Source organism: Panthera pardus, unplaced genomic scaffold (assembly GCF_024362965.1).
Source record: "Panthera pardus isolate Hobbes unplaced genomic scaffold, ASM2436296v1 HiC_scaffold_27, whole genome shotgun sequence".
Lineage (NCBI taxonomy): Eukaryota > Metazoa > Chordata > Mammalia > Carnivora > Felidae > Panthera > Panthera pardus.
In genome coordinates this window covers 62,823,355-62,850,101 of record NW_026526843.1, presented here as the reverse complement: position 1 = coordinate 62,850,101, position 26,747 = coordinate 62,823,355, and the positions used below count along the sequence as shown (strand labels likewise).

Below are 26,747 nucleotides of genomic sequence, written 5' to 3'. Positions count from 1 at the left end.
TAAATGGATTCAATTCTACAATCAAAAGGCACAGAGTGTTTGATAAAATAAGGCCCAGCTATATAATGTCTATAAGTGATTTGCTTCAGCTTTAAAGACACACACAAACTGAAGGTGAAGGGATGGGAAAAGATATTCCATGCAAAAGGAAATCAAAAGAAGGCAGGGGTAGATATACATATATTAGACAAAATAGACTTTCAGCCAATTGTCGATAAGAGACAGATAAGGTTACTATACAGTGAAAAAATGGCTCAATCCATTACAATATCATTTGTAAATATTAATGAACCCAACACAAAGCATCTAAATATATAAGGCAAATACTAACGGACCTAAGGGAGAAATAAACAACAATGCAATAATAGTAGAAAACTTTAATATTCCATTTTCAACAATGGATAGATTGCCCAAACATAAAATTAGTAAGGAAACATGGGACTTAACCTGCATGTTAGACCAGATGGACTTAACAGACATTTGTAAAACATTCTATATAACAGTGGCATACACATTCTTCTCAAGCACATATGGAATACTCTCAAGGATAGATCATATGTTATGTTGCAAAAAAAGCCTTAATAAATTTAAGAAGATTGAAATGATATCAAGTATCTTTTCCAACCACAGTGGTATGGAACTAGAAATTAATTACAAGAAGAAAATTGGGAAATTCACAAATATGTGGAGATTAAACCACATACCACTGAATAGCCAATAGGTCAAAGAAGAAATAAAAAGAGAAATAAAAAAATATCTTGAGACAAATGAAAATGTAAATACAACATACAAAAACTTAATAGGATGCAGCAAAAGCTCTAAGAGAGAACTTCATAGTGATAAATGCCTACAATAAAGAAAAAGAAAGAGCTCAAATAAACGAAATTTACACCTTAAAGAAAACAAACTAAACAAACTAAAAAAAGAAAACAAACTAAGCCTAGTATAATAATGAAATCACAAAAATGAACTAACAGTAAACTAGTAAAAGAAATGAAATAACAAAGATCAGAGCGGAAATGAATAGAGACTAAAAAGAAAATAGAAATCAACAAAACTAAGACTTGGATGTTTTTCTTAAAGATAAACAAAATAGACAAACATTTATCTAAACTTACCAAGAAAATAAGAATAAGGATTCAAATAAACAAAACTAGAAATGAAAGAGGAGACTTTACAACAGATCCCATAGATATACAAAGCATCATAAGAGTTTACTATGAATAATTATATGCCAAGTTGAAAAACGTAGAAGAAATAGATATGTTCCTGGAAACATACAATCTACTCCAACTGAATCATGAATAAATAGATAATATGAACAGATCAATAATGAATAAGGAAATTGAATCAATAATAAAAAAACCTCCCAATAAAGAAAAGTCCAGGACCTGACAGCATTACTAGTGAATTATACCAAACACTTAAAGAACTAATAGCAATTCTCAAACTCTTTCAAAAAATAGGAGAGAATACTTCAAAACTCATTTTATGAGGTCAGCAGTATGATACTATACCAGACAAAAACAGTACAAGAAAATTACAGGCCAATATCCCTGAGAAACATAGATGCAAAAAATCCTCAAAATAGTAGCAAACCAAATTCAACAATACATTAAATGTATAATGCACTATGATCAAGTAGAATTTATTCCAGGAATTCAAGGATGGTTCAACATCTGCAAATCAATCAATGTGATATACCACATTAATGAAATTAGGGATAAAGTCATACGATCAAAAAAATCATATGATCCTCTCAATAGATGTAGAAAAAGCATTTGACAAAATTATACATCCATTCAAAATAAAAAATACTTTCAACAAACTGCTTAGGGAGGAAATATACCCCAACGTAATAAGGCCAGATAAGACAACCTCACAGCTAACATTATTCTCAATGGTACAAAGCTGAAAATTTTTCCACCAAGATCAGTTACAAGACAAGGATGCCAACTCTTGTCACTTTTTAGTCAGCATAGTCCAAGGAGTACTAGCCAGAGAAATTGGGGAAGAAAAGGAAAAGGCATCCAAATCGTAAAGAAAGAAGTAAAACCATCCCTATTTTCAGATGATACATTATATGGAGAACACCAAAAAGGACTCCACCAAAAAATTGCTAGAAATCATAATTGAATCCAGTAAAGTTACAGCATACAAAATGAATATACAAAAATAGATTGTGTTTCTATACACTAATAACAAACAATATGAAAGAGGGAGTAAGAAGACAATCCCATTTATGATTGTATCAAAAAGAATAAAATACTTAGGAATAAATTTAGCCAACGTGAAAGATTTACTGAAACTATATAAGACATTGTTGAAAGAAACTGAAGAAGACACAATTAAATGGAAAGATATTCTGTACTCATGGATTAGAAGAGTTAACATTGTTAAAATATCCATAACTATCACAGAATCTATAGATTCAATGCAACCCCTATGAAAATTCTAGTGACATTTTTCACATCAATAAAGTGAACAATTCTAAAATTTCTATGGAACCACAAAAGACTCCAAATAGCCAAAGAAATCCTGACAAAGAACAAAGGAGAGGCATCATACTTCCTCCTATCAAACTATATTACAAAGCTATAGTAATCTAAACAGTATGGTTTTAGCATAGAAACAGATACATAAATCAATGGAACAGAATAAAGACCCGAGAAATAAACAGCATATGTGGCCAGTTAATTTATGTCAAAGGAGCCAGGAATATATAAGAGGAAATGGGTTATCTCCTCTAAATGGTAAATTGGGCAGCCATGTGCAAAAGAATGAAACTGAACCACTATCTTACATCATACACAAAAATCAGTAAAAAATGAGTTAATGGCTTCAACATAAGAAATGAAACTATAAAAATCCTAGGAGAAAACATAAGGGGTAGGCCTCTTGACATTAGTTGTGGCAATGATATTTTGGATTTGACACCAAAAGCAAAGGAACCAAAAACAAAAATAAATAAGTGGGACTACATCAAACTAAAATCCTTCAGCACAGAAAAGTAAACATCAAAAAAGTTAGAAGGCAACCTATAGAATGGGAGAAAATATTTGCAAATCATATATCTGATAAAGGGTTACTATCATAAACATATGAGGAACTCATACAATTCAATAGCAAAAAAACTAATAATTCAATTTAAAACTTAGTAGAGTAAAAGAATAGACATCTTTCCAAAGACAACATACAAATGCCCAACAGGTACATGAAAAGATGATCAACATGACTAAACATCAGAGAAATACAAACAAAAACTACATGCGATATTAACTCACACCTGTCAGAATGGCAGTCATCACCCTTTTTTTTTTGTATTTTAATTCCAATATACCTAACATACAGTGTTATATTAGTTTCAGCTGTACAATATAATAATTCAACAATTCCATACATCACCCAGTACTCATCACAACAAGTGTATTCTTTAATCCCCATCATCTATTTAACTCATCCTCCCACCCCCTTCCCATCTGGTAATGAAAAGTTTGCTCTCTATAGTTATAGTCTATTAGTTTCTCTCTCTCTCATTTTTTCCCTTAAATTCTACATATGCATGACATAAATCATGTCATATTTGTCTTTCTCTCACGGACTTATTTCACTTAGCATTATACTCTCTAGCTCCATCCATGTCACTGCAAATGGCAAGATTTCATTCTTTTTTTCCTGGCTGAATAATGAGCCTATACATATACATATATACCACATCTTTTTTTAATGTTTGTTTATTTTGAGAGAGATAGAGTGCAAGTGGGGGAGGGGCAGAGAGAGAGAGGGAAACAGAATCCCAAACAGGATCTGCACTGCCAGCTCAGAGGCCAATGTGGGGCTCCAACTCACAAACTACGAGATCATGACCTGAGCCAAAATCAAGAGTAGGACACTGAACCAACAGAGCCACCAAGGCACCCCATACATACCACATCTTTACCATTCATCTATTGGTGGATACATGGGCTGCTTACATAATTTGGCTATTTTAAATAATACCGCAGTACACAAAGGGGTGCATGTATCACTTTGAATTAGTGTTTTTGTCTTTTGGGGGTAAATACCCAGTAGTGTGATTACTGGACTGTAGGGAAGTTCTATTTTTAACATTATGAGGAACCTCCATACTACTTTTCACCGTGACTACACCAGTTTGCATTCCCACCAGCAGTGCTAGCAGGTTCCATTTTCTCCACATCCTAGCCAATGTTTGTTGTTTATGATTTTAATCATTCTGACAGGTGTGAGGTGATATCTCACTGTAGTTTTTTTCATCACTGAAGTTTTGACTTGCATTTCCCTGATGTCTAGTAATGTTGAACATCTTTTTGTGTGTCTGTAATACATTTGAACGTCTTTTTTGCAGAAATGTCTGTTCATATCTTCTTTCCATTTTTTACATGTTTATTTTGAGAGAGTGTGTGTGCAAGCAGGGAAAGAGCAAAGAGGGAGGGAGAGAGAGAAACCCAAGAAGACTCCACACTGCAGGGAGCCCAATGCAAGGCTCAATCTCACAAACCATGAGATCATGACCTGAGTTGAAATCAAGAGTTGGACACTTAGCCAACTGAGGCACCCAGGTGCCCCTCCACTTCCACTCTTAATTTGATTATTTGATTTTGGGGCATGGAGCTGTACCAGTTCTTTATATATTTTGGATACTAACCCTTTTCCAGATATATCATTTGAAAATATCTTCTCCTATTCAGTAGGTTGACTTTTAGTTTTATGGATTGTATCTTTCATATACAGAAGGGTGTTAGTTTGCTGTAGTTCCACGAATTTATTTTTGTATTTATTTCCCTTGCCTCAGGAGATATATCCAGAAAAATTATTTGATGGCCAATATTAAAGACATTTATGCCTATGCCTCCTTCTAGGATTTTTACGGTTTCAGGTCTCATATCTAGGTCTTTAATCCGTTTTTAGTTTATTTTTGTGTATGGTGTTAGAAAGTGGTCCAGTTTCACTGTTTTGTATGTAGCTGTTCAGTGTTCCCAACACCATTTGTTGAAGAGATTGTCTTTTTTCCCATTGAATATTCTTTCCTGCTTTGTTAAAGATGGATCATACAATTGTGGTTTCATTTCTGAGTTTTCCTTTCTGTTGCATTGGTCTGTGAGTCTATTTTTGTGCCAGTACCATACTGTTTTGATTACTATACCTTTGTAATATAACTTGAAGCCCGGAGTTGTGATGCCTCCAGCTATGCTTTTTTTTGTCTCTCCAAAATTGCTTTGGCTATTCGGGATCTTTTGTGATACCATAAAAATTTTAGGATAGTTTATTCTAGTTATGTGAAAAATGCCCTTGGTAGTTTGAAAGGGATTGCATTAAATCTGTAGATTGCTTTGGGTAGCATAGACATTATAATAATATTTGTTCTTCCAGTCCATGAGCATAGAATGTCTTTCCATTCCTTTGTGACATCCTCAAATTCTTTCAACAATTTTTTATAGTCTTCAGAGTTCAGCTCCCTCATACCTTTCATTAGGTTCATTTCTAGGTATCTTATTTTTTTGTTGTAATTGTAAATTGGATTGTTTGCTCCATCTTTTTCTACTGCTTTATCACTGGTGTATAGAATACAGCAGATTTCTGTACATTCATTTTGTATCCTACAAATGGGAGTCTTTTGGGTTTTCAATATATAGTATGATGTCATGTGCAAATGGTGAAATTTTTACTTCTTCCTTACCAATCTGTATGCCATTTATTTTTGTTGTTATTGTCTGATTGCTGTGCCTAGGACTTCCGGTAGTATGTTGAATTAAAGTGCTGAGAGTGGACATCCTTGTCTTTTTCCTGATCTTAGGGGAAAAGCTCTGAATTTTTCCCCAGTGAGTATGATGCTAGCTGTGTGTTTTTCATATATGACCTTTATTATGTTGAGGTATATTTCCTCTAAACCTACTTGCTTGAGGGTTTTTATCATTAATGAATGATGTACTTTGTGAAATGTTTTTTCTTCCTCCATTAAAATGATCATGTGTTTTTAATATTTTCTCTTATTGATGTGATGTATTACATTGATTAATTTGCGAATACCGAACCACCCTTGCATCCCGAGAATAAATCCCACTTGATTGTGGTGAATGATTTTTAAATGTATTGTTAGATTCAGTTTGCTAGTATTTTGTTGAGAATCTTTGCATCTATGTACATCAGAGATACTGGCCCGTAGCTCATTCTGTGCTGTCTTTATCTGGTTTTGGCAGGTGATAGTGGCCTCATAGAATGAATTTGGAAGCTTTCCTTCTTCTACTCTTTGGAATAGTTTGAGAAGAATAGGTATTAACTTTTCCCTAAATGTTTGCTATAATTCATTTATGAAGCCATCTCGTCTTGGACTTTTCTTTGTTGGGGTTTTTTTGATTATTGCTGTTAATTGTTCTGTGCAAATTTTCTATTTCTTCCTGCTTCAGTTTTTGTAGGTTATATATTTCTAGGAACTTATCCATTTCTTCTAGGTTGACCAAGTTGTTGACATATAGCTTTTCATAATATTCATTGACAATTGCCTGTTATTTCTGTGGTGTTGGTTATTTCTCCTCTTTCATTTGTGATTTTAAGTTCTCTCTCTCTCTTCTCTCTCTCTCTCTCTCTCTCTCTCTCTCAATAAGTCTGACTAGAAATTTACTGATTTTGTTGATCATTTCAAAGAACCAGCTCCTGATTTTATTGATCTGTTCTATTTTTTTACTTTATATATCATTTATTTCTACATTGATCTTTATTATTTCCTTCCTTCTGCTGTTTTGAGTTTTGTTTGTTCTTCTTTTCTAGCTCCTTTAACAGTAAGTTTAGGTTGTTTGAGATTTTTCTTGATTTCTGAGTGGGAAGGAAAGACAAAATGTGACAAACACTAGAAAAGAACAGAGAAAATCTCTAGAAACGATAAAACCAGTAATAAAATGGCACTAAATACATATCTATCAATAATTATGCTAAATGTAAATGGACTGAACACTCTACTCAAAAGATATAGGGTGTCATAATGGATAAAAAACAAGACCCATCTATATGCTGCCTACAAGTGACTCAGTTTAGACCTACAGACACCTGCAGATTGAAAGTGAGGGGTGGAGAAACATTTATCATGCAAATGGACATCAAAAGAAAGCTAGAGCAGTAATACTTATATCAGACAAACTATACTTTAAACCAAAGATAGTAACAAGAGATAAGGAAGGGCACTATATCATAATAAAGGGGGTTATCCAATAAGAAGATCTAACATTTGTAAATATTTATGCCAACAGCTTGGGAGCACCCAAATATATAAAATAGCTAATAACAAACATGAAGGAACTCAGGAACTCATTGGTAACATACAATAATAGTAGGGGACATTAACACCCTACTTACATCATTGGACAGATTATCTAAACAGAAAATCAACAAGGAAACAATGGCTTTGAATGACACAGTGGACCAGATTGACTTAACAGATATATTCAGAACATTACATCCTAAAGCAGCAGAATACACATTGTTCTCAAGTGCACATGGAATATTTTCCAGAATAGAATACATACTAGGTCACAAATAAGGCTTCAACCATTACAAAACATTTGAGATCATACCATGCATATTTCCAACCACAACACTATGAAACTTGAAGTCAACAACAAGAAAAAATTTGGAAAGACCACAAATACATGGAGGTTAAAGAACATGCTACTAAAGAATGAAGGAGTCAACCAGTAAATCAAAGAAGAAATTTTAAAAATACATGGGAACAAATTAAAACGAAAACACAATGATCCAAAACCGTTGGGATGCGGCAAAAGTAGTCACAAGAGGGATATATAGCAATACAGGCCAACCTCAAGAACCAAGAAACATCTCAAATAAACAACCTAACCTTACACCCAAAGGTGCTAGAAAAATAACATAAACAAAGCCTAAAGCCAGATGAATAAGTGAAATAACAAATATTAGAGTAAAAATAAATGTTATAGAAACAAATAAAAAAAAACAGAACAGATCAATGAAACCAGGAGCTGGTTCTTTGAAAAATTTAATAAAATTGATTAAGCCCTAGCCAACCGTATCAAAAAGAAAAAAAGACCATGGGGTGCCTGGGTGGCTCAGTCGGTTAAGCGTCCGACTTCGGCTCAGGTCATGATCTCACGGTCCGTGAGTTCGAGCCCCGCATCAGGCTCTGTGCTGACAGCTCAGAGCCTGGAGCCTGCTTCAGATTCTGTGTCTCCCTCTGTCTCTCACCCTCCCCCGTTCATGCTCTGTCTCTCTCTGTCTCAAAAATAAATAAACATTAAAAAAAAAGTTTAAAAAAAAAGAAAAAAAGACCATAATCAATAAAATCACCAATGAGAAAGGAAAAATAACCAACACCACAGAACTACAAACAATTATAAGAGAATATAATGAAAAATTCTATGCCAACAAATTGGACAACCTGCACAAAATGGATAAATTCCTAGAAACACATAAGCTACCAAAACTGAAACAGAAATAAATAAAAAACTTGAACATATCAATACCCAGCAATGAAAGTGAATCAGTAATCAAAAAACTCCCAACAAACAAAACTCCAAGACCAGGTGTCTTCACAGGGGAATTCTACCAGACATTTAAAGAACAGTTCATATCTATTATTCGCAAACTATTCTAAAAATAATAGAAATTGAAGGAAAACCTCCAAACTCATACTATGAGGCCAGCATTATCCTGATGCCAAAACCCTACAGGGATTCCACTAAAAAAGCAAACTACAAGCCAATATCCCTTATGAACATGGATGTACAAATTCTTAACAAAATACTAGCATATTGAACCCAACAGTACATTAAAAGATCATTCACCATGATCAAGTGTGATTTATTGCTGACTTTGAAGGGTGGTTCAATATTCACAAATCACTTAACGTGATACACCACATTAATAAAAAAACGGGATAAGAACCATATGAACAATTGATTCAGGAAAAGCATTTGACAAAGTACAGCATCAATTCTTCTTTTTTTTTTTTTTTAGTTTTTTTAAGTTTATTTATTTTGAGAGAGAGAGAGAGTGCAAACAGGGGAGGGGCAGAAAGAGAAGGGGATACAGAGTCTGAAGCAGGTTCCGGGCTCTGAGCTGTCAGCACAGAGCCCGATGCAGGGCTTGAACTCATGAACCATGAGATCATTACCTGAGCCAAAGTCAAACACTTAACCGACTAAGTCACTCAGGTGCCTCGTATCCATTCTTGCTTAAAAAAAAAAAAAAAAAAAAAGGAAAAAAAAAAACTTCAACAAAGTAGGGATAGATGGAACATACCTCAACAAAATAAAGGCCATATATTAAAAAACTCATAGCTAGTATCATCTTCAATGGGGAACAACTGAGAGCTTTTCTTCCATGGTCAGGAACAAAACAGGGTGTCCACTCTCACCACTTTTATCTAACATAGTACTGGAAGTCCTAGCCTCAGCGATCAGACAACACAAAGAAATAAAAAGCATCTAAATTGGCAAGGAAGAAGTCAAACTTTCAGTATTTGCAGATGACATGATACTATATATAGAAAACTCAAAAGACTCCACAAAAATATTGCTAGAACTGATATAGGAAACTCAGCCAAAATGAAATGGACATCTGAATATCCCTATACCATTAAAGAAGTTGAATTCATAACTAAAAAGCCCCTGAAAGAGAAATCTGCAGGTCGAGATAGTTTCACTGGAGAATTCCACAAAGTCTTTAAAGAAAAAGTAACACCAATTTAAAATAATATTTTCCAGAAAATAAAAGATGAGAGAGTTACCAATTCCTTTTATGAGGAAAGTATCACCCTAAAACCAAAATCAAAGAGTGTAGAAAAAAACCCAAAAACCAATAACTCATTTAGATGCAAAAAACCCTCAACAAAATAATGGCATATCAAATCCAGCACTGTACAAAAAGAATTATACACCAAGACCAAGTGGGATTTATTTCAGGTATGCAACCCTAGTTTGAAATTGAAAAACCAATGTAACTTTTTATACAAACAGGGTGGAGATGAAAAATCATATGATCATATTAATTGACACAGAAAACACATTTAACAAAATCCAACACCCATTAGTGATGAAAAAATCTCATAAAGTTAGGAATAGATGGGGACTTCCTCAACTTATACAGAGCATCTACAAAAAAACCTACAGCTAACATCATATGTACCAGTGATTTCCTCCAAAAACAAAGCAAAGATGTCAGCTCTAATCAGTCTTAATCTTAATTCAGCCATTGCAATAAGGTGAGTAAAGGAAATAAAAGGCATCCATGTTAGAAAGGAAGAAATAAAACTACTTATTTTACAGATAATATGATTATCTACATAGACCACCACCCGGAATGTACAAAAATCTCCTAGAACTAATATGTGAGGTCAGCAAGGTTGCAGGACACAAGATCAACACCCCAAAATAACCCACATTTCTATTTACTAACAACAAACATGTATAAACAGACATTTAAAACACAATACCATTATACTCTTTAGCTCCATCCATGTCATTGCAAATTGCTAGAGAGTATAATGCTAAGTGAAACAAGTTAGTTAAAAAAATACCATATGTTTTCCTTCATATGTAGCATTTAAGAAATAAAATAAATGAGCAAAGGAAAAAAAAAGAGAGAAAAACAAAGAAGCAGACTCTTAACTATGGAAAACAAAACTTATGCTTACCAGAGGGGAGGGGATGGGTTTATGGGTTAAATAGGTGATGAGGACTGAGGAGTGCACTTTTTGTGACGAGCACCAGGTGATGTATGGAATTGTTGAATCACTATATTGTGCACTTGAAACTATTATAACACTGTATGTTAACTGTACTGGAATTTGAAATAAGAATAAATAAATACATACATACATCATATATACATATATAAATACATAAATAAAGTATGTATTTAAAAACACAGTACCACTTACCATCACTTCTAAGAAAATATTTAGGTATAAATCCAACAAAACATATACTGTACATGTATGCTGAAAATTGCATAATGCTAATTAATCAAGAAAGACCTAAATAACTAAAGAGACATACCATGTTCATAGATGGGAAGACTAAATATAGTAGAGATGTCAGTTTTCCCCAAGAAGATTTATAAGTTTAATGTAATTTCTATGGAAATCTCAGCAAGTTTATTTATAGATATATGCAATCTCATTCTAACTTTCATTTGGAAAGTCACCAGACCTAGAAAAATCAATCTTGAAAGAGAAAAAGAAGGTGGACAAAACCACTCTACTTAATGTTAAAGCTTACTATTTAACTACAGTAATCAAGACAGTGTAGTATTAGTGGAGGGAAAGATACGTAAGTCAATGAAACAGAATAGAGGACACAGAGAGAGGAAGTATGGAAGATGGCAGCGTAGGAGGACACTGGGCTCACCTCGTCCTGCTGACTGCTGAGATTCCACCCACATCGACCTAAATAACCCAGGAAACCACCGGCAGACTAGCAGAATGTACTCTCTGGAGCCAAGCATAAACAAGAGGCCCACGGAAGAGGGTAGGAAGGGTAGAGAGGCAGTGCGTGCTACACGGACTGGCGGGAGGGAGCCAGGGCAGTGGAGGGGCAGTGTGCCAGGCAAGGCAGGGCCCCCGAAGTCTGGCTTCCAAAAGCAGAGGGGCCGGACTTGTGTGAGTTCTGACAGCCAGCAGGACTTAACATCTGGAATGTTAAAAGTCGACAACTCTGTTCTCAGAGAGCAGTGAGGGTGAGAGGATGCTGGGAGGGAGAGTTGTTGAGCCCAGGAAGACAGAGTTCAGCTTGGCGGGGGAACAAAGGCGTTGGCAGGCGCCATTTCCCTCTCCCATTCCCCAGCCGAAATTCCAAAGGGAACTAGTTCCTGTCACTGAACTTGCTTGCACCATGCACATGCCCAATGCTGTGCTTCTGTGGATCCACCCCTCCAACAGCCCTGCCTACTCCTGGTGCTGCAGGGCCCCTCCACAGGGGACCACCAATGGCAAAGCTAGCTAAGCCTACCCCTCCCGCCCCTGTGCACCTTGCAGATCATCCCCGGCTAATACGCCCTGGGCGGCAGATCTCATCAAAGCAGCACCACAAGCCTGGCAGTGTGCAAGTAGCCCAGACAGGGGCCACACCACTCCACAGTGAGTCCTGACCCTGGGAGAGGGGAAGATAAGGTACACACCAGTCTGACTGTGGACCCAGCAGTGGGCTGGGGACAGACATCGGGTCTGACTGCAGCCCTGCCCACCAACACGTTTCTCCGGACAGCACAAGGGAAGTGCCCTGCAGTTTGGAGCTACCACAGGGACTAGCCAAAATGACAAAACGGAAGAATTCTCCTCAAAAGACACTCCAGGAAGTAGCGACAGCTAACGAATTGATCAAAACAGATTTAAACAATAAAATGGAACAAGAATTTAGAACAATAGCCATAAAATTAATTGCTGGGCTAGAAAAAAGCATAGAGGACAGCAGAGAATCTACTACAAAGATCAAGGGACTAAGAAACAGTCATGAGAAACTAAAAAATTCTATAAATGAGGTGCAAAATAAAATGGAGGCGGCCGTAGCACGGATTGAAGAGGCAGAGGAGAGAATAGGTGAATTAGAGGATCAAATTATGGAAAAAGAGGAACCTGAGAAAAAGAGAGATAAAAAAAAATCCAAGAGTATGAGGGGAGAATTAGAGCACTAAGTGATACAATCAAACGGAACAATATCCATATCGTAGGAATTCCAGAAGAAGAAGAAGAGAGAGAAAGGGGTTGAAGGTGTACTTGAACAAATCATAGCTGAGAACTTCCCTGATCTGGGGAAGGAAACAGGCATTGAAATCCAAGAGGCACACAGAACTCCCTTCAGACGTAACTTGAATCGATGTTCTGCATGACATATCATAGTGAAACTGGCAAGATACAAGGACAAAGAGAGAATTCTGAAAGCAGCTAGGGAATAAACAGGCCCTAACTTACAAAGGTAGACACATAAGGGTAGTAGCAGACCTGTCTACTGAAACTTGGCAGGCCAGAGAGGAATGGCAGGAAATCCTCAATGTGATGAACAGATAAAATATGCAGCCAAGAATCCTTTATCCAGCAAGTCTGTCATTCAGAATAGAAGGAGAGATAAAGGTTTTCCCAAACAAACAGAAACTGAAGGAATTCATCACCACTAAACCAGCCCTACAAGAGATCCTAAGGGGGATTCTGTGAGTGAAATGTTGCAAGGACCACAAAGTACCAGAGACATCACTACAAGCATGAAACCTACAGACATCACAAGGACTCTAAACCCATATCTTTCAAAAATAACACTGAATGTAAATGGACTAAATGCTCCAACCAAGAGACATAGGGTATCAGAATGGATAAAAACAAAGACCCATCTATTTGCTGTCTACAAGAGACTCATTTTAGACCTCAGGACACCTTCAGATTGAAAGTGAGGGGATGGAGAACTGTCTATCATGCTACTGGAAGTCAAAGGAAAGCTGGAGTAGCCATACTTATATCAGACAAACTAAATTAAAGGCTGTAACAAGAGGTGAAGAAGGGCATTATATAATAATTACAGGCACTATCCATCAGGAAGAGCTAACAATTATAAGTGTCTATGTGCCAAATACTGGAGCCCTCAAATATATAAAACAATCGCAAACATAAGCAACCTTATTGATAAGAATGTGGTAACTGCAGGGGACTTTAATACCCCACTTACAACGATGGATAGATCATCTAGACACAGGATCAATAAAGAAACAAGGGCCCTGAATGATACATTGGATCACATGGACTTGACAGATATATTTAGAATTCTGCATCTCAAGGCAACAGAATATACTTTCTTCTCGAGTGCATGTGGAACATTCTCCAAGATAGATCACATAGTGGGTCACAAAACAGCCCTTCATAAGTATAAAAGAATTGAGATCATACCATGCACACTTTCAGACCACAATGCTATGAAGCTTGAAATCAACCACAGGAAAAAGTCTGGAAAACCTCCAAAAGCATGGAGGTTAAAGAACACCCTACTAAAGAATGCATGGGTCAACCAGGCAACTAGAGAAGAAATTTAAAAATATATGGACACAAATGAAAATGAAAAGACAACAATCCAAACGCTTTGGGATGCAGCGAAGGCAGGCCTGAGAGGAAAATACATTGCAATCCAGGCCTATCTCAAGAAACAAGAAAAATCCCAAATACAAAATCTAACAGCACACCTAGAGGAAAGAGAAGTGGAACAGCAAAGACACCCCAAACCCAGCAGAAGAAGAGAAATAATAAAGATCAGAGCAGAAATAAACAATATGGAATCTAAAAAAACTGTAGAGCAGATCAATGAAAGCAAGAGTTGGTTTTTTGAAAAAATAAACCAAATGGATAAACCTCTAGCCAGGCTACTCAAAAAGAAAAGGGAGATAACCGAAATAGATAAAATCATGAATGAAAATGGAATTATTACAACCAATCCCTCAGAAATACAAGCAATTATCAGGGAATACTATAGAAAATTATATGCCAACAAACTGGACAACCTGGAAGTAATGGACAAATTCCTCAGCACCCACACACTTCCAAAACTTAAACAGGAAGAAATAGAAAACTTGAACAGACCCATAACCAGCGAAGAAATTGAATCAGTCATCAAAAATCTCCCAACAAATGAGTCCAGGACCAGATGGCTTCCCAGGGGAATTCTACCAGACATTTAAAGCAGAGATAATACCTATCCTTCCCAAGCTGTTCCAAAAAATAGAAAGGGAAGGAAAACTTCCAGACTCATTCTATGAAGCCAGCATTACTTTGATTCCCAAACCAGACAGAAAACCAGCAAAAACAGAGAACTACAGGCCAATATCCCTGATGAATATGGATGCAAAAATTCTCAACCACATACTAGCAAATCGAATTCAGGAGCATATAAAAAGAATTGTTCATCATGATCAAGTGGGATTCATTCCTGGGCTGCAGGCCTGGTTCAACATTTGGAAATCAATCAATGTGATACATCACATTAATAGAAGAAAAGAAAAGAACCATATGATCCTGTCAATCCATGCAGAAAAAGCATTTGACAAAATTCAGCATCCTTTCTTAATAAAAACCCTTGAGAAAGTCGGGATAGAAGGAACATACTTAAACATCATCAAAGCCATTTATGAAAAGTCCACAGCTAATATCATCCTCAATGGGGAAAAACTGAGAGCTTTCCCCCTGAGATCAGGAACACGACAGGGGTGTCCACTCTCACCGCTGTTGTTTAACATAGTGTTGGAAGTTCTAGCATCAGCAATAAGACAACAAAAGGAAACCAAAGGCATCAAAATTGGCAGAGATGAAATCAAGCTTTCACTTTTTGCAGATGACATGATATTATACATGGAAAACCCGATAGACTCCACCAAAAGTCTGCTAGAACTGATACATGAATTCAGCAACGTCGCAGGATACAAAATCAATGTACAGAGATCAGTTGCATTCTTATACACTAATAATGAAGCAGCAGAAAGACAAATAAAGAAACTGATCCCATTCACAATTGCACCAAGAAGCATAAAATACCTAGGAACAAACCTAACCAAAGATATAAAACATCTGTATGCTGAAAACTATAGAAAGCTTATGAAGGAAATTGAAGAATACACAAAGAAATGGAAAACCAATCCGTGCTCATGGATTGGAAGAATAAATATTGTCAAAATGTCAATACTACCCAAAGCTATCTACACATTCAATGCAATCCCAAGCAAAAGTGCACCAGGAGTCTTCTCGAAGCTAGAACAAGCAATCCTAAAATTTATATGGAACCACAAAAGACCCCGAATAGCCAAAGTAATATTGAAGAAGACCAAAGCAGGAGGCATCACAATCCCAGACTTTAGCCTCTACTACAAAGCTGTAGTCATCAAGACAGCATGGTATTGGCACAAAAACAGACACATAGACCAATAGAACAGAATAGAGATTCCAGAATTGGACCCACAAACATATGGGCACCTAATCTTTGACAAAGCAGGAAAGAACATCCAATGGAAAAAAGACAGTCTCTTTAACACATGGTGCTGGGAGAACTCGACAGAAATATGCAGAAGAATGAAACTGGACCACTTTCTTACACCATTCCCCAAAATAAACTCAAAATGGATAAAGGACCTGAATGTGAGACAGGAAACCATCAAAACCCTAGAGGAGAAAGCAGGAAAAAACCTCTCTGACCTCAGCAGCAGCAGCAGCAGCAGCAGCAGCAGCAGCAGCAGCAGCAACTTCTTGCTTGATACATCTCCAAAGGCAAGGGAATTAAGAGCAAAAACGAACTATTGCAAACTCATGAAGATAAAAAGCTTCTGCACTACAATAGAAACAATCAACAAAACTAAAAGCAACCGACAGAATGGGAAAAGATATTTGCAAATGACATATCGTACAAAGGGTTGGTATCCAAAACCTATAAATAGCTCACCAAACTGCACACCCGAAAAACAAATAATCCAGTGAAGAAATGGGCAGAAAACATGAATAGACACTTCTCTAAAGAAGACATCCAGATGGCCAACACGCACATGAAAAGATGCTCAACGTCATTCCTCATCAGGGAACTATAAATCAAAACCACACTCAGATACCACCTCATGCCAGTCAGAGTGGCTAAAATGAACAAATCAGGAGGCTCTAGATGCTGGCCAGGATGTGGAGAAACGGGAACCCTCTTGCACTGTTGGTGGGAATGCAAACTGGTGCAGCTGCTCTGGAAAACAGTGTGGAGGTTCCTCAAAAATTAAAAATAGGCCTACCCTACGACCCAGCAACTGCACTGCTATGAATTTGCCCAAGGGATACAGGAGTGCTGATGCATAGGGGCTCTTGTACCCCAATGTTTAGAGCAGCACTTTCAACAATAGCCAAAGTATGGAAAGAGCCTAAAGGTCCATCAACTGATGAATGGATAAAGAAATTGTGGTTTATATACACAATGGAACACTACGTGGCAATGAGAAAGAATGAAATATGGCCTTTTGTAGCAACGTGGATGGAACTGGAGAGTGTTATGCTAAGTGAAATCAGTCATACAGAGAAAGATACCATATGTTTTCACTCTGTTGTGGATCCTGAGAAACTTAACAGAAGACCATGGGGGAGGGGAAGGGAAAAAAAAAGGTTAGAGAGGGAGAGAGCCAAAGCATAAGAGACTCTTAAAAACTGAGAACAAACTGAGGGTTAATGGGCGGTGGTAGGGAGTGGAGGGTGGGTGATGGGTATTGAGAAGGGCACCGGTTGGGATGAGCACTGGGTGTTGTATGGAAAGCAATTTGACAATAAATTTAATATGAAAAAAATAAGTGAAGAAAAAAAATAATGCCTGTTTTGCTTTTTAGTAAGATCTTATTACAAATTTTATTGCTATTGTTTTATCCCTACTGCTATAATATTTTGTATTGTACTTATATCGTACATCATACATTTGGAAGCATTTCACATACGTTAAAAATTTTATTTCAGGTTCACAGTAACTGTGTGAAGAAAGGAGGGAAAGATCTTTATTTCATATTATTAGCCTCTCTACGTTTCAGGAAAATGGGGCTTAAATATGTCAGTAGAGAGCAAGGCAGTATTGTGATCTAAGTCATGTTTAATTCCAATTATGTTCCAGTTAGCTTTTCACTGAGAACAAACTACTTCATAATAGTGATTTGACTCATGCGTGGAAAGATCGAAACAACTGAAATTTACATATGAGAAGGAAAAAACTCAAAGCTCGAGGTTTCATGAGTGTAAATTGGCCTTCTTATGTATTTTAGAAAGCAGTTTATTTCACTGTTCAAACAAGGAGATTAAATTCAGAGTTTCAGAAATTACCAAATATATACTAATTATGACGTATGAAATTACAAATTTGTAATAAATATGTACAAATATGTACTATTTACTAAATCCATTGTTCAGCTTTACTTAGTATAATTATACCTATCAGGTGATTTTTTTATGTATTAATCCATATCAGAAAATGTGAGATATAGCAAGGAATGGATACCATGATAAAGTGGAAGGAGAACTGTGATGGGGATCAGGAGCCTACAATTCCAATTTTGACTCTGTTACTGGCTCATAGTGTTCTTTAGTTAGGTTACTTACCATTTGGGGACTTTGCTTGTTTCTATTAAAAAATGGCTGTGGTGATAGATTGATTGCCTGGATTAGTTTATTTCAAAGATCTTTTAAAAAATATTTTCAAGGGCAGAGTAGTAGGACCTAGGCTTGTTTTGTCCAATGAAAACACCTGGATAACTATCAAATCATCCATAACCCAGAAATGAACCCGAAGACTGACAGAAAATACTCTACAGCTAAACGGAGGGAAAAGCCACAGCAAAGAATGTAGGATGTGTGGAGACATGGTTTAGGGGAGATATGGATCACTAGTACTACATCAGGGAGGGAACTGTGGTTGCAAAGGGTGACAAAGAGAGAAGCACACAAGGAGACACACAAAGAGAATGGTTCCCCAAAGCTGTTGGAGTGAAAAATGAGAGAGTTTGAATTTCTTGCAAGTAAGTGAGTTCCTTCAACCAGTGGTGCTTAAAGCCTGTAATTTTTGTTTTTTAAAAATTTTTAATATTTATTTTTGAGAGACAGAGCATGCAAGCAGGGGAGGGGCAGAGAGAGAGAGAGGGAGACACAAAATTTGAAGCAGGCTCCAGACTCTGAGCTGTCAGCACAGAGTCCAACGTGGGGCTCAAACCCACGAACTGTGAGATCATGACCTTGAGCCAAAGTTGGACGCTCACCCAACTGAGCCACCCAGGTGCCCCTTAAAGCCTAGAGTTTTTAGGGTCAGTGGGCTTGGCTGGGATAGAGCCCTGGGGGCACTGTCCTGGTCCTGGAGAGATGGCAGGCAAACAACCCAGGGGCATACAGCAAGGAAACAGGGATATGAAGAATGTCTAGGCACATGGAAGGGAGATTATTCACTCTTCTTGGAGTGCTTCCCTGAGAGGCAGTCATTTATGGAGATGCCTCTGTGAACAAAGCAGCTGGATGGCATGAAGTTTCCCTCCCTGTCACTAAGCATAAACACAGAGCCACCTGCAGGAAGCAGCCCAGCATCTACACTGGTTGCGTAACTTGCTTACACCAAGCCCCATGCCCTTGTGCTCTGCCGGTTCTTCCCTTTTCAGCCAAGCTTGTTTCAGTCCCAGTGTGATGGGCCCTTCCCTTATAAGACCAGCAGAAACCCTTGCCCACACCACATCATCCAATCAGAGAGTTCTGCAAGGCACTCAGTTTTAGTAGAAGTAGTATCAGGTCTCATTTTTCAAGCAGACCAGAGCACATCTAGCTAACTCTCACCATATTCAGGCTAGAGCCAAAAACTGCCCAGGCCAGGCAAGGGGGGACTGTGCAGATGACTTGTCTGAGGGATAAAGCAGCCAAAACACAAAAGCAGAGCACACACCAGAGACACTCCCTGACTTTCCAGATCTTGGACACCACATGAGCTCTTCTTCATAAAACCATTATATCCAGGAGCAGGAACATAACTGGCTTTTCTAACACAGAGAAGGCAGAGACTTAGACAAAATGCCAAGATAGAGGAGTTTATCCCAAATGAAAGAAAAAGATAAGGCCATGGGAGAGATTAAGTGAAGTAGATAAAAGTAATGTGCCTGATGGAGAATTTAATGCAATAATCATAAGGGCACTCACTGGGCTTGAGAAAACACTCGAAAACATCAGAGAGACCCTTACCACAGTGATAAAAGAGTTTAAAAAGAATCAGAAATGTAAAATCCAATAAATGAGATTGGAAATAGGTTAAAAGCAATGAACAGCAGGCTGTAAGAAGCATAGGAATGAATTAATGACATAGAAGAAAAAGTAATGGAAAATAATGAAACTGAACAAAAGAGAGAAAGAATTATGGAACATGAGAATAGGCTTAGGGAAATCACTTATTCCATGAAATGTAGTAACATTCACATTATAGGAGTCCCAGAAGAAGAAGAGAGAAAAAGGGGCAGAAAATTTATGTGAGGAAATAATAGATTGTTTATGTGAGGAAATAATAGATTACTTCCCTAATCTGGGGAAGGAAACAGATCGAGGAGGCACAGGGAACTCCCATCAAAAAGGAAAAAAAAAGCAAGTCAACAACAAGAGATATTGTAATTTGCAAAATATAGTGATAAAAAAATCTTAAAAGCAACAAGACAAAAGAAATCCTTAATGTACTATGGAAGATCCATAAGGCTAGCTGGAGATTTATCAACAGAAACTTGACAAGCAAGAATGGAGTGGTATGGTATATTCAAAGTACTGAATGGGAAAAATCTGCAGGCAGGAATACTCCATCAAGAAAACCTATCATACAGAATAGAAGGAGAGAGAAAGAGTTTCCCAGACAAAACTAAAAGGGTTTGTGACCACTACACCAGTTCTGAAAGAAATATTGTAGGGGACTCTTTGGGTGGAAAGGAAAGACTAAAAGTAACAAAGACAGTAAAGGATCAGAGAAAATCTCTAGAAACAATGACAAAACAAGTAATAAAATGGCAATAAATACATATCTATCGATAATTAATTTGAATGTGAATGAATTAAATACTCCAATCAAAAGACATGTGAGAATGGATAAAAAAAACAAGACCCATCTATATACCGCCTATAAGAGACTCACTTTAGACCTAAACTCACATGTAGATTGAAAGTGAGGGGATGGAAAAACATTTATCATGCAAATGGATGTCAAAGGAAAGCCAGAGTTGCAATAATTATATTGCACAAATTAGACATTAAAACGAAGACTGTAACAAGAGATAAAGAAGGACACTATATCATAATAAAGAAGACAATCCAACAAGAAGATCTAACAATTGTAAATATTTATGTCCCTAACTTTGAAAAACCCAAATATATACAACAATAACAAACATGAAGGAACTCATTGATAATAATACAACAATAGTAGGGGGCTTAAACACTTACATCAGTGGACAGATCATCTATGCAGAAAATCAACAAGGAAACAATGGCTTTGAATGACACATTGGACCAGATGTTCTTAACAGATATATTCAGAACATTCCATCCTAAAGCAGCAAAATACACATTCTTTTCAAGTTCCCATGGGACATTAGTCAGAATAAATCAGATACCAGGTCACAAAAAAGGCTTCAACAGATACAAAAAGATTGATATCATACTATGTGTATTTTCTGACCACAACACTAAGAAACTTGAATTCAACCAGAAGAAAAGATTTGGAAAGGCCACAGATACACAGAGGTTAAACAACATGCTACAAAACAATGGATGGGTCAACCGGGAAATAAAAAAGGAGGTAAAAGAATAGATGGAAGAAAATTAAAATGAAAATGAAAACAAAATGGTCCAATACTTTTGGGATGCAGCAACAGTGGTCCTAAGAGGGAAGTATATAGAAATATATGCAGACCTTAAGAATTAAGAAAAATCTCAAATCAACAACCTAACTTTACACTTAAAGGAACTAGAAAAAGAACATCACACAAAGCCTAAACAGAAGGAATATTAGAGCAAAAATAAATGATATAGAAACTAAAAAACAACAACAACAACAACAAACACACAAAACACTATAGAACAGATCAATGAAACCAGGGGCTCGTTCTTTGAAAAGGTTAATAAAATCAACAAGTTCATAGCCAGACTTATCAAAAAGAAAAGAGAAAAGACACAAACAAATAAAATCAGAAATGTGAGAAGAGAAATATCCAACACCACAAAAGTATAAACAATTGCAAGAGAATATTATGAAAAACTATATGGCAATACATTGGACAACCTGGAAGAAATGGATAATTTCCTAGAAACACATAAAGTACCACAACTGAAACAGGAAGAAATTAAAAAAAAAACTTCAACAGACTAATAACCAGCAATGAAATTGAATCAGTAGTCAAAAAATAGCCTACAAATATATATCCAGGCCAGATGGCTTCACAGGCGAATTCTACCAAACATTTAGAGAAGAGTTAATACCTTTTATCAAACCATTCCAAAAAACAGAGAAGAAAGGAAAATTCCAAACTCATTCCATGAGGCCAGCAGTGCCCTGATACCAAAACCAGATAAAGACTCCATTAAAAAAAGAGAAATACAGGCCAATATCCCTGATGAACATGGATGAAAAAATTCTCAATAAAATACTAACAAACCAAGTGCAACAGCACATTAAAAGAGTCATTCACCCTGATCAAGTGGGATTTATTCCTGGGCTGCAAGGGTGGTTCAGTATTCACAAATCAATCATTGTGATACACCACATTAATGAAAGAAAGGATAAGAACCACATGTTTATTTCAAGAGATGTAGAAAAAGCATTTGGCAAAGTACAACATCCATTTATGATGAAATCCCTTAAGAATGATGGGTATTGAGGAGGGAACCTGTTGGAATGAGCACTGGGTGTTGTATGAAAACCAATTTGACAATAAATTTCATATTTAAAAAAAAAGAATGTAGGATTAAAGGGAACATACCTCAACATAATAAAGACTATATATATATATATATATATATATATATATATATATATATATATATATAACACAGCTAATATCATCCACAATGGGGAAAACCTGAGAGTTTTTTGTCTATGGTCAGGAATAAGACAGGGATATCCACTCTCACCGCTGTTATTTAACAGAGTACTGGAAGTCCCATCCTCAGCAATAAGAGAACAAAAAGAAACAAAATCAATCCATATCAGCAAGGAAGAAGTCAGACTTTCATTCTTTGCAGGTGACATGATATTGTATATAGAAAATCCAAAAGAATCCACCAAAAAATTGCTAGAACTGATACATGAATTCAGAGAAGTCACAGGGTACAAATTTGATGTACAGAGATCTTTTGTACTTCTATACACCAATAATGAAGCAGTGAAAAGAGAAAGTAAGTAATCAATCTGATTTACAATTGCACTGGAAACAATAAGATACCTAGGAATAAAACTAGCTAAAGAGATGAAAGACCTGTACTCTGAGAACTGTAAAATGGTGATGAAAGAAATTGAAGATGACACAAAGAAATGGAAAGACATTCAATGCTCATGGATTGGAAGAACAAATATTGTTAAAATGTGTATTCTACCCAAAGCAATCTACACATTTAATGCAATCCCTACAAAAATACCACCAGCATTTTTCACAGAGCTATAACAAACAATCCTAAAATTTGTATGGAGCCACAGAAGATGCCAAATAACCAAAGCAAACTTGAAAAGCAAAGCAAAGCCAGAGGCATCACAATTCCAGACTTAAAGTGATATTACAAAGTGTTAGTGATCAAAACAGTATGGTACTGGCACAAAAATAGACATGGATCAAGAGAACAGAATAGAAAACCATGAAATAACTCCACAACTGTATGGTCAATTAATCTTTGACAAAGCAGGAAAGAATATCTAGTGGGAAAAAGTCTCTTCAACAAATAGTGTTGGGAAATTGGACAGCAACATGTGAAATTTATGTTTGTGTATGGACCACTGTCTTACACCATACACAAACATAAATTCAAAATGGATGAAAGGCCTAAATGTGATACAGGAAACTATAAAAATCCTAGAAGATAACACAGGCAGTAACCTCTTTGACATCAGCTGCAGCAACTTATTTCTAGGTATGTCTCCTGAAGTAAGTGAAACAAAATTAAAAATAAACTATTGGGACTTCATCAAGATAAAAAGCTTGTGCACAGCAAAGGGAACAATCAATAAAACTAAAAGGAAACTTGCTGAAAAGGAGAAGATATCTGCAAATGACATATTTGACAAAGGGTTAGTATCAAAATATACAAATACCTTATAAAACTCAACATATAAGAAAAAGTATAATGGGCAGAAGACATGAATGGACATTTTTTCCAAAGAAGACAGTCATATGGCCAACAGGCACATGAAAAGATGCTCATCACTCATCATCAGTGAAATACAAATCAAAACTACAATGAGATACCACCTCACACCTGACACAATAGCTAAAATCAACAACACGAGCAACAACTGGTGTTGGCAAGAATGTGGAGAAAGGGGAACCCTCTTACACAGTAAGTGGGAATAAAAACTGGTGTAGCTACTTTGGAAAACAGTATTGAGGTTCTTCAAAAGTTAAAAATAGAACTGCCCTATGATTCAGCAATTGCACTACTAGGTATTTGTCCAAAGGATACAAAAATACAGGTTCTCAGGGGGTGCATGCACCCCGATGTTTATAGCAGCATTATCAAGAATAGCCAAACTATTGAAGGAGCCCAAATTTCCATTAACTGGTGAATGAATAGCAAAGAAGTGGTATGTATTTACAATGGAATATTACTCAGCCACAAAATGGAATGAAATCTTGCCATTTGCAAGGATGTGGATGGAACTAGAGAGGATTATCCTAAGGGAAATAAGTTGCCAGAGAAAGACAAATACCATATGATTTCACTCATGTGGTGAATATTAGAAACAAAACATATGAGCAAAGGGGAGACAAGTGTGAGAATTAAATGACGAAAGAGACTCTTAACTATAGAGAACAAACTAATGGTTACCAGAGGGGTGGTGGGTGTGGATATGGGTTAAATAGGAGAGGGGATTAAGGAGTACACTTGTGATGAGCTCTGGGTGTTGAAATCACTATATTGTAGACCTGAAACTAGTAGTATACTATGCATTTACTAACAAATTTAAGTAAAATCCTCAAAAAGTAAAATAAGATTTTCAGTCTTATTAAATTCTGAATTGCCCCTTGAGCCCATAATTAAGTAGCACAGTCTTTTGCTATTTTTGAACATTTAAAATAAACCTTACTGCAGAATTTTATATATGAACTATTGGAGCTCCTATTAATACAACCTTCATTGTCTGGCTTATAATACTTACCTTTAAGTGTGGCTGGTGGAGTTTTGGTTGTAGTGAAAGTGTAGATACCAGACAGTGGTCCCTCACCAGCTTCATTGCATGTTTGTATTTTAAATTTGTATTGAGTATATTCACTCAGTCTGTTCACTTTGTGAGTCTGACAAGGTCCATGGTAAATGATAGAAAATCTGGGAGTGGGAAACAAGATGGGAGAAGCAATATTATTAATCAACAGTTATTCAAGTACACATAACTCTATTTATCTGACTTGAAACTGGTACCTCAGTAAGGCCTAAATAAATCAACTTGAAGCCAGGTATGTACAACATAAAAGGAAAAAAAAATCAGGTTGTACGTATCATAATGGCAAGGTGTTGGCTTTCATATTCCTTTGGTAACTTCTATTCCCCGGTATTAATGTATGTTTTATAAAGGAAGAAGTGTTTTGGAAGAGGCAAAAATAGAGAGCTAAATTATCAGTAGGAATTTAAGAAAGTATGCTTAACATAATAATATACTGATTTCACATCTATCAGTTCATTGAAACCACTTTGGATTATAGGTTTGATAGGAAATTTTAAAATTTTAGAAATCTTAAAACATTTTTATTGTAATACATGTTTAATAGTACAAATAGCTTACCTGCCAGATCGATCTCCTATTAACAAATTGTAGCTTATAAGGTTGGAAATTAATCCTTTGCTTGAAGAGTTACCCCATTTCAGTTTGAGGCTCTGGTGTCCATAGACCACACAATCAAGATGTGGAGGATCAAGTGGTAGTGGCTTGGTTTTGGTTCTTATTGATTGGCTAAAAGGGCTTAGTCCATAATGATTGATGGCTTGAATTCTGATTCTAGTGGTAAGAAGAAAAAAAATTAAACTTTATTAATTTGGGTTTAGAAAGGAAAATAAGTTTCTACATTTAAGCTATGCCTCTGGCAACCCCATGAAAGAACATTGACCATCATATTATACTAATAATTAGAGACAAATTTGTGAAGCCAAAATCTTGAATTTGCATAATCACTATTGACAATTTTTGATGAGGAGACACTGGATTTTAGTAACGTCAAATTTTTCTGAACCAGTAAAATTCTCTTTCAAAAAATATGTAGACTATATAAAACATAGAGATGTAGACTTGTTTAAAATTCTCAAAAAACTTTTTGTCCACCCAAAGTAAGATATAAGCAACTTACATGTATGTGGTATCAGGCTGTAGGTTTTTCAGAAGACATTCTGTTACTCTATCAACAGTCTGAATTTTTCTGTCTCCGTATTCAATGTTATATCCAGTGACTGGAGAGCCATGGCAATCTGGTTCCTCCCATTTAATAGCAATGCAAGATGATGCAAATTTGGCAGGAACTTTGTTTTCAACTTCATGTAGCATTGGTACTACTGCTGGTACAGTTGCTGGTGTGGTTACTCTGCCAGTTCCTCCAAACAGTCCAACTCCAGCTATGTTTACAGCCTGAAGAAGTATACTCTGTTAGAGCTTCATTGTTACATTGTTTTGTGCATAAAGACAAGGCAATTTTTTCATTTTTAATAAATTTTATTTTATTTTTTTAAATATACAAAGTAGTTTATTTTTAATTCTTTTCATATGAAATTTATTGTCAAATTGCTTTCCATACAACACCCAGTGCTCATCCCAACCGGTGCCCTTCTCAATACCCATCACCCACCCTCCACTCCCTACCACCGCCCATTAACCCTCAGTTTGTTCTCAGTTTTTAAGAGTCTCTTATGCTTTGGCTCTCTCCCTCTCTAACCTTTTTTTTTCCCTTCCCCTCCCCCATGGTCTTCTGTTAAGTTTCTCAGGATCCACAACAGAGTGAAAACATATGGTATCTTTCTCTGTATGACTGATTTC

The 26,747-nt window shown here is 36.3% G+C and overlaps 1 protein-coding gene across 1 annotated transcript in view; it reads right to left on the bottom strand.

The window, feature by feature from the left end:
• The window catches only part of LOC109260284 (fibronectin type III domain containing protein 3C1-like), a 92,032-nt gene that overhangs the window by 10,244 nt on the left and 55,041 nt on the right, over positions 1-26,747 (bottom strand). The window contains exons 23-25 of the mRNA XM_053891351.1: positions 26,068-26,342; positions 25,509-25,721; positions 24,888-25,054 (exon numbers count right to left, since the gene is read on the bottom strand). Coding sequence (XP_053747326.1) covers positions 24,888-25,054; positions 25,509-25,721; positions 26,068-26,342 — 655 coding nt within the window. The remainder of the gene's footprint in view (positions 1-24,887; positions 25,055-25,508; positions 25,722-26,067; positions 26,343-26,747) is intronic.